This window comes from Crinia signifera, chromosome 3, assembly GCF_055691185.1.
Source record: "Crinia signifera chromosome 3, ASM5569118v1, whole genome shotgun sequence".
NCBI classification, from domain to species: domain Eukaryota; kingdom Metazoa; phylum Chordata; class Amphibia; order Anura; family Myobatrachidae; genus Crinia; species Crinia signifera.
Genome location: NC_139219.1, coordinates 167,858,786 through 167,872,237, shown reverse-complemented (window position 1 = coordinate 167,872,237; position 13,452 = coordinate 167,858,786). Strand labels below are relative to the sequence as shown.

The 13,452-nt window shown below is 42.9% G+C and overlaps 1 protein-coding gene across 1 annotated transcript in view; it reads right to left on the bottom strand.

The window, feature by feature from the left end:
• SLC22A16 (solute carrier family 22 member 16) overlaps positions 1-12,904 on the bottom strand; it is a 47,015-nt gene extending 34,111 nt beyond the window's left edge. Inside the window, exons 1-2 of the mRNA XM_083176903.1 lie at positions 12,597-12,904; positions 591-1,067 (exon numbers count right to left, since the gene is read on the bottom strand). Coding sequence (XP_083033029.1) covers positions 591-1,067; positions 12,597-12,634 — 515 coding nt within the window. The 5' untranslated portion in view covers positions 12,635-12,904. The remainder of the gene's footprint in view (positions 1-590; positions 1,068-12,596) is intronic.
• Between the last annotated feature and the right edge of the window lie 548 nt (positions 12,905-13,452).

Below are 13,452 nucleotides of genomic sequence, written 5' to 3'. Positions count from 1 at the left end.
TGTTTTTTTTTAGAGTTTAAAAATCTATGCAATCTTTTTCAAAACAAGTAATGTGCAGCAACTACAGAGAAAGCGATAAATATCCAATTTGCCCACTTCAAACTATTTTACTTTCCCCCTATATTGTGTAGTTACCCAGTGCATGTTACACTTCTAAAAATGGCTCATCCTACCCACTGTAACCTACTGTATGTAATCTAGACTTCTGTGTTAAGGTTCATGGTTCTGTATGTTATGCAAACGTAAGGCTTCTGTAGTCGATATAATAATACAATTATTACTGTAATTCCATCCAAAAAAATATAGAAACATTGCATTAAAATAGGATGAATGGTGTCTGCTTATCCAATGCATTGTAAAAAGGGTTACCAGTACTACCATGCATCACTAATGAAATGCTCAAGATAGTTTTGCATAGTTTCCCCCACTGCATGTCTGTCATGTATCATAAGTAAATATTTGTGATTTCAACCAGCACTTTTCATATTAGATATAAATCCAGATACATACTAATCAGCTTTTCATGTACATGTAACATTTTTTTTAGATCATCCATGTTTAACAAAGTAAGTTGCCTTTTAATAGCGTACCTGTCTGCGATATCACCAAAAAACAATGCACCGATAAGTACTCCAAGCATAAAGGTGGGTTGAACTAATTTAGCGAGCCATTCACGATCACAGACCAGGTCCCATTCCGTAACAACGCTACTATCCAAATGAGTGTGATCGTACCAGTAGCCATCAGAACAAGAATGTAATGTTTTATTTTCTTCATAGCTATTTGTTGGATCTAATGTGTTGGTAAGTTTAAGTCGACTGCAACGATGTAGTTCCCAAATGTCACCATTATCCTGCTGGGAAACAACGTAATCATTTGGTGATGTCCATAGACCCCAAACTTCATTGATTCCAGATATAGATACATTATTGATTGATATCAGGGTTGCATTTCCTGGAGGTCTGCAAATATACTTTGGGGTAACAGCAATAAACACAGATGCCAAGTAGTGGATTCCACAAGATATTGCTTGAAAGGCAGAAGCAAAGTATACATATGCCTGGAATCTACAAAAAGCACAAAAGATAAAGTCAGATAACAGTAAAAAAATAGGGCTATAATAAATCGCTATTTACCATGTGAACGAGCAAATGTATGCCTTGTGTAGCCATTTCTCATTGTGAATTTTCTTTTCAATCAAAAATAGTTCATACATTAAAAAATAAAAAGTCTCCAAAACACCAATAAAGAAATAGCTTCGGCTTTCCACCGCTTTTATTTGCAACTTTACAATCTACGTGAAGGCGAGAGTTTGACTCAGTCGCGAGAGACACTAATCTCAGATTACCTTAGGGAGATACATTTCCCCTCCCTCACAGAGGAGGAAACAGAGTCCCTTGAAACTCCTTTCACCCTCCCAGAATTACTAGAGGCGATCATTGGAAAACTGGGGTGCTCCCCACTCTGAAGGGGTGGTCTGCCTGGCTTGACCATTACATGTCAATGGACGATCTTATTTCCTCCTTAGAGGGGAAAAAACAATCCTTTACGGCCACCTGGTATGCATGGTTGGCCTATAAGAAATCGAACCATTACAAATCCACCTTTAAAGAGGTGCCCCCAGCTGTGTGATCCCGACCTGACCCACCCCCTATATGACTAACAAGTGCTGCCCAATATAGGAAGAGAGTTCCTCTATAACCCTCTTTACATCTGACCCCTCTTTCTTTTATTTCTCATCTCTTTCTTCTTCACTACTTTCTTTTTCTATTACTTCCCTTCTTACATGCATGCTCGAAGTCTACGGCTATTGAGTCTGGTAACTGAACACTCCCTCAAACATGTATGTGAGCTTTGTGATTTTCTCTTAGTGATACTTTTTGCTATGTGTAATGGTCACAAGATGTAACTTTCTGTAAGTGCACTTGACTTATTTGTTGTGACAGTGTTACCTAGCTCCACATGTATAAAACATATGATGTGAATTTTGTTTTTCTTGCTGGTTTTTCATGTAGTTTTGAAAAATTTCAATAAAAATGTATTTGCAAAAAAATAAAAATAAAGTCTAATAAAAGCTTTATTCAAGATTTACATACACACAACTGATCAAGTGACAGAGGATAGTGACACAGAAAAGGAACTCTACTGTACACCAGATGGCCAATTGTTTAACGTTAAATCGACTTTTTCTTTATTGGCATTCTGGTAGTGACATATCACCTTACTGCAAGAAGATGCCCCTTTATTTCATCATAATAATCTAACTCTGCAATATATATATATATATATATATATATATATTAATTTCATTTCTACACTACTCAACAAAGAAGGTACACCAGTGCGCCTAGTCCACAGATCACTACTGTAGAAGCATCTTCACGATGCCCCAATGACTACAATTTGCCTGTGCAAACTGCTGCTCATTAGGAAATGCAACCATCTTGTTCTGCCAACTAAACGCTGTTTCAGAAAATGTAGATCTGCTACAGAGCAGCTGGTTTGCTTTTAAATGAGAATGTCAACATGGTAGGAAATGTCTCAATGAGTATTCTCCACCTATCGCTAACCTTACCATAAGCCTTCCCCAAGTGCCTAACCCTGATCTTCATGTAGTGGATAACCCGAACCCTCCCAGTGGCCAGACTGAATTAAGAGAGGAGAGGGCTCATGTGCAACCTCCATATGGACAGTCTCCTCATTCTGCAGTGAAGTAGTGAGAAAAGAACGGAATTGCAGCTCGCCTCTCCCAGGCCGCAGCTCGCATCCACGCCCACTTCTTGTCCTGCTGCAGGTGGGACATTGAATCCCGCCTGCAAATTCTCGGTCAAGCAGACCTTTAACGGGACAGGGTCACGGCTGTTGGGCCAGCTCGACAGCCATGACCCAAGATTGAATACCCCCCCCCCCCCCCCTTAGTGTATCTGGTCCTTAGAATGTTAACATTTCATATGTGGACATTTCTGATGTAAACATTGCGAACACATCGACATTCTGAGGATGTTCACTGTGCACATTGATATGTTGAACCGTGTCGACAATGTGGTATCAATATGGTAACAGTCTACCATGTGACCAAATACAATAATGCTCTACTCAAGCTTAAAGTAAATCCAAAGCATCACAGTACTTTATACTGCCTATGGCAGTGGTTCCCAAACTTTGTGCTGTGGCTCGCTGCGGTGCCTCGGGACACTTGCAGAGGTGCCCTGGGTTGGTAATATAAACCTGCTAATAAATAAATAAAATGTACAAACAGAAGCAAATTCTACTCTTTACCACATAACTGACCCTCAAAAAAAATCATATATAATGTCAAATTTATTCTGCCTTTTTGGGGGGGGCATGGAAAAAATTCTGATACTCTAGGGTGCCGTCATTCAAAAAAGATCGGGAACCACTGGCCTACGGTAATGATTTATGTTTCGTTTAGATGCCCTATTACAGTTTAAACCTATTAACTGTTATAAATGAAAGTATTAACCAGATTTGGATTTATTTTTCCTTTCTTAACACAGTAAAAGCAAAAAAACACTATGTTATTCAAAGTTACACAATATTCTTAAATTACATTATGTTGCTTAACTTGGATCCCATCCATTGGAAAACTCAGCTGAAGCAACATTTTTAGGCAAAAGAAGAAGAACGTGTTGTGATTGTTTATTTAGTAACTTCTTTCTTCAAGTTTTATTTCATGAAAAACACTGTGCTGTGTAAAACAAGTATAGGAATATAGGAAACACAACAGGTTATTATTGAGATTGTTCAGATCTCAGGCCTCATGCACCTTTCTCCTCTGTATTAGTGTGTAGCATACAGAAAACACACAGATGATGTTTCTTACCACAGACATTTTGGAATATCCTTGTTAAAATTTGTTGTCTCAATATGAAATAACACTTTGTAGAATTCACAAGTAGACTCAAAGATAAAGACAAAGAATGGAATGTGAAAGCCATTTGTGCTATTAGGTAATGGCAATGATCTATGTAAAACCAGGGTTGCCTAACTGACCCTCTCCTTCAAGGAGAAAATGCTCTGTTCCTGGACTTCCCTGGTAATGTAGGATTGCCATCACCTGTGGGGAGCTAGGTAGTTGATAAGAAAGGTGTTTCACCACAGATGATGGCAATCCTACATTACCAAGTAAGTTCAGGAGCAGAGCATTTTCTCCCTGAAGGAGAGGGTCAGGTAGGCAACCCTGTACAGTAAAACATAAAAAAATACAGCAGTTGCCACGATAATCACTAAATTAACATATTTATTATATCATAATCCAAGGACACCACCCACTTATTGTGACCCTTGCAATTGTGCAATTTATCAAGCTGGAAAATGTTATGATTTATGGTGTCATCTTCAAACAGCATTAGCACACCCTTCCCTTAGCAGCAAATGAAAGCATTACTGGAGCAACTATCCTGGCACAAGAAAACTGATAAATAGCCCCGAAACTTGGTCCACAATGTTAACTTTTAGGGCATTTCTTTAAAATGTAGTTATTAGGCCCCTAACAGAATATGGAAGGCAGCATATATGATAATAGAAAAGTATAATAGGTCTTAAAACAGAATTAGCTGTAATCATGGTTAATCCCCTTCTATTTGAGCACATATAAAGCAACGGTCGTCCAATCAGAGCAACAAGTGAATTGCTCGGATTTGTGCCCAAATAAAAAAAACATTTTAAATCACCCACTTGTGTTAAAATTGCACTAGTGCTTAAAATAGAATTTCTTTAATGTGTATTGGTAGCAGCTTTTCGATTCAGACTTTCGCATACACTTCTACCCCTTTTACACATAACCCTGGCTTTAACCCATCTGGGACCCAGGCCACAGGTTCAGATTTTTCCCGGGAGATAGACTTGGGTAATTCCCAGGTTTTACGGCTAACAGTGGCCGTGTGGAGATTATGTTATCACAAAGCACTACTGTGCAGGAAAATTAACTAATTTTCAGCATAACCAAGCTCATCATGACCTGGGTAATGCCTTTCAGACAACAGGCAACCCAGGCTGGCCCCCTAGTACCAAGCAGGGTCATGACCCCAAGAAGGGTCTAGTCAAACATAGTGGAGACCCTGGTCGAGCCACAAGCCCTGGCAATATCCCAGGTCTTAAGGCTATGTTGATGCAATGTGAAAGGGATATAAAAGGGATATTAGTAATGTGAACATTAAAATGGGAATGTCCTCAAGAGAACATAGATTCCTGCAAGCTGCAGAATGTATTGGAGAGGTGTTAAGCCCCATACACAACATGGGGCCTCTGAGCCATATTGTTCACAATATAGTCTAGTGTGGACACTCAATATTAGAAATGCTGAGTGGTCCTGCACGTCGTGACAATGTAGACAAATTGCCTGCTTTTCTTGCTGAGCATTTGTGCCGAGTAGGGCTTTGCCTGTTTTTATAATAGACAAAGCACTGCGATCTGGGGAAAGTCGGTGGGACCGCACACTGGCATCGCTGCAGGACATACACATGAAGCGTTCCATGCTCCTTTTCTAAGTGATCTAATCAGATTGCTTAGAAAAGGGGCTGAAATCACCCTGTGTGTATGCCCCTTAAACCTATTCTTAGAGAGAAAATGGCATAGAATCATCAATATTCTTTAGAAATCAATACCATGCTGAACCTTGTGACACCATAGCAGGTAGACACACAGCATGGGGCCCCATATTGTATACCAACTAGTCTATATTAGTTCTTTGCAGGTGCACTACTTGTCCTAGCAAGGCTGTGAGGGAATGAGGGTATGATGGAATGTGGCATTAAAAAACAAATAATAGACAACATGACTCATACTCCATAGGAATTAATATGGAGATGCTTATTGGTCATAGAGCGGTAGTTCCCAGTTCGGGGGAACCAATGCCATTTTAAAAACAGACGGCTTAGATTTCTATAATTACAGTATTATTGAATAAACAAACTGATAGTCAGTTTGGAAATGTTCTATTTCATTGTAAAGTGTCATTTATCTGTGGTAAGCATAAGGTTAGTAAGTCTGTGCTAAACAATCCCACCAGTAAAACACCAGGATTTCAAACCCTAATGCAGCCCATACATGCTGCGATGCGGGCTGTGCGTTCTGTGCTTTGAGGTGCGCGCTCCCACGGCACCTAATCGCACAGTACAAAAAGTATGTGCTTGCACATACTTTTGTACTTTGTTTTCATCACATTTCATCGCATTGCATGCACAACGTATGCACAGGCAATGCAATGCAATGTGATCCGTGCTTGTAAAGCACGGAACGCACTCCTGTATCGGGGCGTGTATGGGCATTTTAGGATTAGTAACATTTCCACCATTATCCTGTAATTCCCATTAAACTGATATTAACTCAGTTTCATAAATAAGAGCTGAAGATTTCGTTTAAAGTTAGGTTTCAAAAATCACACATTTAAAATAAAACGTAAATGAAAAAGGAAATTTTCTTTGGGTTCCTGGGACTTGCTGGAGGGGTAAGACCAGAAAGGAGTGTGGGAGTTGTCATTGAATTATGCCATTGCATGCCCATTCTCTGCAGGGGGATCCGTTCCGCTGCATTGTGCAGGAAGGAGCAGAGATTTTAATGGCGTGATTCATCACAAATTGCATCATCAAGACCCCGAAATTCCCACTTCTCTGAGGAAGGAGTAGGGTGGTCTTCACTTTCAGAGAGATCTCCCTGGGAGTGTCCCAGAGATTCTGGTAGAGTAGGCTAAAGCCCCATAAAATACATGACGGTGACATCACTAAATGATATCACTAATGGCCTTATTCTGATCTGAGCTCTGTACAAATTTGTTCGGAAAATGGGCAAAACCATGTGCACTGCAGTTGGAGCAGATGCAACCTGTGCAAAGAGAGTTAGATTTGGGTGGGGTGTGCTGAAACTGAATTCTAAAATGCAGTGTAAAAATAATGCAGCCAATATTTACACTGCACAGAAACAAAATAACTCACCCAAATCTAACTCTCCATCAATAAATTTTTTATTAGAGAAACAGTTTTATATGGGGTACAGAAGTAAAACGGGGAAGCATTGGTAAGAAAATCAAAATATAATAGCTACATTAATCTCATTTCTCCTATAACAAAATGTGGGTATTTAGGGGCCCAAAAACAAAAACCAAATCTAACTCTCTGCACATGTTACATCTTTAGTGCACATGGTTTTGGCCATTTTCCAAACAAATTTGTACTGAGCTCAGATCAGAATAAGGCCTTAATTGTGTATGCATGGGCCCCACTGATATGGTTAATGCTATCGGCAGTGCCGTATGTCATCTACTGTGTATGAGGTTTAACTGCACAGTGTGCATAATTGATGCATGTTATTTTTTGCAATAAATGCAGATTATTTTATAATTTATTGATAATGAACTTATTTTTCATTTTAGAACCCACAAATAGCACACACATATTATGCTGCATAAATATATATTATATTTGTATAAATGTTCAGCATGAATTTCAATTACAAATCAGCCATACAGCATGTGTATTACATGGGTTGGGATCATTTGGTCTACAGCATGATGGGCTACACCATTAGGTCCACATGTGAAAAGGTCGATATGGTTATATCTCAAAAAGGTCATTAGTTCGACAATGTCTAGGTCGACATCGGGTTTTTCACTGTTTTTTTTTTTACCTGACAGTAAACACAGTCGACATGGACACAGTTTAAAGTGCATCACAAACCCTCACATCACTCGCAATGCGTCGGGCACGGTGTCTTGCTACGCTCTGCACACTATTTTATTCTTCCACCATGCCCTAGTGGATGGTAGGGCATGAAATACAGCCGGGGCCGGTAATTAAAAATCAGGGAACCGGACAAATAGGGGTTCCCCGATTTTTAACAACCAGCCCCAGGCTCCAGGTCCGGGACTGGTTCCCAAAATACGGGGGACAAAATGACTAGGGGTCCCCCGTATTTTAAGAACCAGCCCCAGGCCAAACCAGCCAGCAGGGTAATGCCACAGCCGGGGGGAGACTTTTTATACAAGTGCCCCCGGCCAAAGCATTAACCCCTGACCGGTCAGCCTGGCCAGGGGCCCTGGGGGAGTGGGGATCCCCCCCAATAAAGGGGTCCCCCCCCTCCAGGACTTACCTGACCAGGCTGAAGCCTGGTGCTGTCCCCGGTGGCCCTGTGCGGTGTCCACCGGGCTGATCTTGGTGTAAAAAAAAGATTAATAAACTATTGTTTTAAACTGTGGAACTATGAGTCCCAGCAAGCCTCCCCTGCAAGCTGGGACTTGGAGAACCACAGGCCCCAGCCTACGGGGCATTAAAGGGCCCGCTGGCACTTGTAGTTCCACAGTAAAAAAAAAATAGTTAAATAAATACACACTGACACCTTAAAAATAAAAGTTTAATACATACATTACACACACACTGATACTTACCTATCTTGATCCCGTAGGTAGGTCCCAGAGTCTTGATCCGGTGCCTTGTCCTGGTTCCGGATCATGTCATCATTCTTCATCATGTCGATCTTCCTGTCGGCGTCAGGTCCGGGTCCGAAGAAATCCATGGTGGACCTGTGGAAGGAAATCCAACTCAGCCAGGTCCTCCATGGAAGTTCTTCTGGCTTGGTCCGACGTTGTCCAGGGCTTCTTGCATCTTCTTCCATCTTCTGGCTTCTTATTCCCGCTGCCGGCGACTCCAGCAAAGCTCCCCGACTGTCAGAGCCGCAGAGATCCTTCCTCCTCGGCGTCTGCACTAAGACTGAATTCTGGCCAATCAGAAGCCGCCTAGCGGCCAATCAGGAGCCAGGAACCCGCACATCTCTAATAATAATAATAATAATAATAATAATAATAATAATAATAACAACAACAACAACCTTTGCTTTATTAATATAACCTCCCTATGTAAGGCTGTGACTGGAGTCACACCCGTGCTGGGTGTGCAGAGAAAATACCGTTGGCGATAGGGTGGCCAATCCCGGGATCAGGAATGGTGGGATGCTCCAATCCCGATATTGAAATCCCAGACCTTTTTGGGATTAGACTGTGCATGCGCAGACTAATGCCGGGCAGCGTCTGAGTACCCACTCAGATTCTGCCTGGCTGTTCCCGACCCCGGCGTGCGGCATGATTTGGTCATAGGTCATGCTGCGCAGGCCTCACCTGTCTCGCCAGAACCCTCCATCACCTGATGACCGATCCCGGCAGGTACACGAGAAGCTCAGGCGCCCGCTATAACACCTGCTGACTGCCTCCTCCTGGCAGTTGCGCTGCAACGCAGTCACCAGATGCGCTTCCCCGCACCCCCACGTAAGTAAATGTGGGGGGGGGCATTTTTCTTTTGGGGATGCCATCCCTAGTTGGCGATGCAAACTGGAGGTGGAGGAGACGTGCTGTTGCGCTCCACTTCTGATACTTGTGCCATATTTACTGCGTGTTCGCCACTACACAATGCTGGGAGCCGCTGGCAGCGGCCATATTTTCTAATACTTTTGCCACTTATCTACATCTGACTGGTAAAGTACTTTGTTTTCCTGTCATTGGGAATGGGGTTCCTGCACTGTGTCACATAGTTGCCCTGCCACCATTCTCATTATATCAGTCTACCTAATATTATTGAGAGTGTTCTGCATGGGGAAGAGCAAGACCCTGTTTGTAAGACCTCTCACATATTGGAGGTCATTCAGACCTGATTGCTGCTGAGCAAATGTGCAATGGCCAGCATACAGACAGACGCAGCCCTGCTATTGTGAAATTCCACCTCGCAAATGACTGTGTACGCTGCGCAAATGAATGTGTAGGACTAGTGAAAAATTCACAACTGAAAAAAAATTACCAACAGGCTTTGTTAGACGCTCACAATCAAATGATTTTTCCACTGTCATCACCAGTCATCGCAAGCTAGGAGTAGCCAGAGACTTACTCGGCAACTGCCCCATCCTAACGGTATCACTACTGGTGCTGACTCTGCTAGGTGGAGGGGTGGATAGTTAAATGTACCCAGTAGACCTACTATATGTTGATATATGTACAGATGGAGCCGGGCTCCCTCTTGCTGGCGAATTGCCAGACTGTCCCCGCTGGCGATCCGCCAGCAGCCCGGCGCTCCATCTGACTTAGGAGCGTGTGTCTCAAGCGCACGCGCGTCTCAGTTTCCGGGCGGCGGGATCCCTGTCCGTCTCCGCTTCAGGGAGACGGACATGGTTAGGGGGGTGCGGGGAGGCAGCGGGGACCCGGGGGAAGCGCTGTCGGAAGGGGACGCGCGCACATCTCGTGCGCGTGCGGCCCCTTTCGCAGATACGGATGGCGGCTGGTGGCGGCTGGAGATTCTGCCGCCATCCCCTGCAAAGACAAGCCCGGCTCCATCTGTATCTGCTAAGCACATACATTGCAGTAACTGTGACTGGTGCAATAGACCTGTTCTTTAGGTACATGCACAAGTTTAAGTATGCCAAGTAGGTGTATGCACAGGATGTGTAAAGCGCAAAAGGAATATGCTGCGCTATTTAAGAAACTGTAAATAATAATAATGTTAGGGAAAAGATGTAGGAAAGTGCGACATGTGAACAAAAAGGCTAACAGCCTAGTTAATAGAAACTGCTTAATGATCCTAATGCCTCAGGGTGTGCCAGATGACTCACCGACAGTTGGGATTCCTTCGGTTGTTTCTCTGACATCGGAATCCCGACTGCCAGGAGCCCAACAGTCAGAATCCCGACTTACATGGGTAATTTCTCCTCGTGGGGGTCCGCGACCCCATAGAGGGGGAATAGAATAGGTGGCGAACGCAGCAAGCCACCGAGCCCGCAGCATGGCGAGTACAGCCTGCCTGAAAGGAGCTTGAATGTGCTCACTCCCCTGTTGGGCTCCTGTCAGTCAGGATTCCGATGTCAGAGAAATAACTGTCGGATACCCGACTGTTGAAAACTCATAGCATACCCCACAGGAGGGGTCTTGTGTGGATAAACGCCTCCTGCTAGCTTCTGTGATCTGAAGCTGAATCCAAAGATGCAGCACCCAACTGATCACTTGTGAGAACATCATCCACCCAAATTACCCTCCATGTACTTAGATGACCTCAGGAGGCATCGCTGACGCCAGTAAATCTGTGTTAGAAGATGCAGACACTGGCATTGGCACTACCAGAAAATACATGCCACATGCTCAGGAATGCTGCTTGGTGTCACACACTTAAGGGCCCCATACATCAGCAATTAATTGTGACAATTTTCAGATATGGAGAGGATTGCCACAATTAATTTTAGATGTGTGGGCTCCCCCTTTTGGCAATCCCAATCAAAATCGCCAATCGATGTTTAATAATCTGGTATTATCTGCAGATCTTTTTTATATGTGTGGGCATTCCCAATTTGTCTTCTTCATCTATTTACATTATAAACAGCTGAAATGACAATCGATTGGGCAATTTCCAGATATGAAGATGCAATCTTTAGATGGAAAAATCTGCCGATCACTGAAATAAATCTGTAATGTGTGGGCAAAGTCAGATAGATTGTAAAATCCATATATCTGGCCAAAAAATCCCTGTATCTGGAAATCCATAAATTGTGATTGCTGACGTATGGGGCCCATTACTTTCCTAGGGGTGCTCACTCTCCTAGATACAGCCCTAATTCATAGGTTCAAATAACATGTTAAGCAAGCAGTGCTTATACTGTGTAATGGGCCCCATACATCAGCAATCACAATTTATGGATTTCCAGATACAGGGATTTTTTGGCCAGATAAATGGACTTTACAATCTATCTGACTTTGCCCACACATTACAGATTTATTTCAGTGATCGGCAGATTTTTCCATCTAAAGATTGCATCTTCATATCTGGAAATTGCCCCAATCGATTGTCATTTCAGCTGTTCATAATGTAAATACATGAAGACGACGAATTGGGAATGCCCACACATATAAAAAAGATCTGCAGATAATACCAGATTATTAAACATGTTTAAAAACCTGATTAAGCAATCAATTGGCGATTTTGATTGGGATTGCCAAAAGGGGGAGCCCACACATCTAAAATTAATGGTGGCAATCATCTCCATATCTGAAAATTGTCACAATTAATTGCTGATGTATGGGGCCCTTAACACGCTTACATGCACCTGCTCAAAAACAGTTTCTATGAAAATTATTTTAAACTGTTGCCAACTAGGACTAAAGTTCTGTAACCTGCCAGAAACATCAGAGGGCTCCAAGGCAAGCGCATGACATAGAGGTAATGCTGGAAGAGATAGGGCTACATAATATATACCCAGCTTTTGGAACTTGGTAATGATCAGAAACTGGAGTTCAGGACCTCTGTAATATGTTTGGCTAACAATGTACACAGTGAGCCTGGATTACTGTGACAGCCTCCAAGAAAGCTGCTTCTCAGGTTATTTCTCACACTGCCCATACACTACGGCTGTCCCTTAGTCCACTCCCCGACTAACAATAGCCCTCTCTTCTCGCACAGTAATGCCTTCTCTTCTCTTCCCACAGGCTGCACTCCACCAAGTATAATTACACCGGCGCGTCAACTAAAAACTTCCCAAGTACACATACCGTCCCCTAATCTCCCAGACCCCAGCGCAAATCCACCGTTTTACAGAGCAATGTAAAAATAGCTTACCTCCCAAAGTGCCCCACATAGTCAAACAGCCCCTCCATGGCCTGGCAGCAGCGGTGCTGGTGTGGTGGCTGAGCAGCCTGGGCGCCTCTGCTTATTCACATGGGCATGACTGTCCTCAGACAAGTTGTTCAGTAACTTCTCCGGCGACTGGGGTGATGTCAATGTGCCCTCCCGCCCGCGCCTGCCGGGGGGAGCGGTGTATAGTGCAGGCTGCAATGTGTTTAATTTATCAGCTGGAGCAGCAGCAGCAGGGGGGGTGCAGACTGACATGTGCACAGACAGCGGCTCCTCCTTTCCCTCTTCCTCAATCCTCACCTAACGGGCAGCACTCACTGGGGATATCATGGGAGATAACAGTTATATAGAGGTCACGTGGGATATTGAATGTAAAGGTACAGAAATAAATAATGTAACTTATGTATTACAGACTTAACTTTCATCACTTATTAATAAATGTGTGCAATGCAATGCAGAGGACAAATAAATGTCTTAGCCAAAGCATACAATTTACAAAGAGGGTGTTCTTTTGAAGATGGGATCAGAATTCGACTTATTTATTTAGCACCTTCTAGGAGATCATATGCATAGAATCTGATTGTTTTCTATGGGCAACATCTCATCTAGAACATACTGTATACAGTAACATAATTTACAATAACAAAAATGTGAAGTAATGTGTTGCAACTAGTATGAGTATGGAGGTGATAGGGATAGCAGCAGTTACAGTGGCCCTTATTGCCTGGGTTCCTATAGATGTCACTCTTGCTTAGGCCATGCTCCCTTTTGATAACAGTCATCAGAAAATTGAAATCACTCACTCAAGTCAGATTTTGTGCATTGCTAAATAAATCAGTGG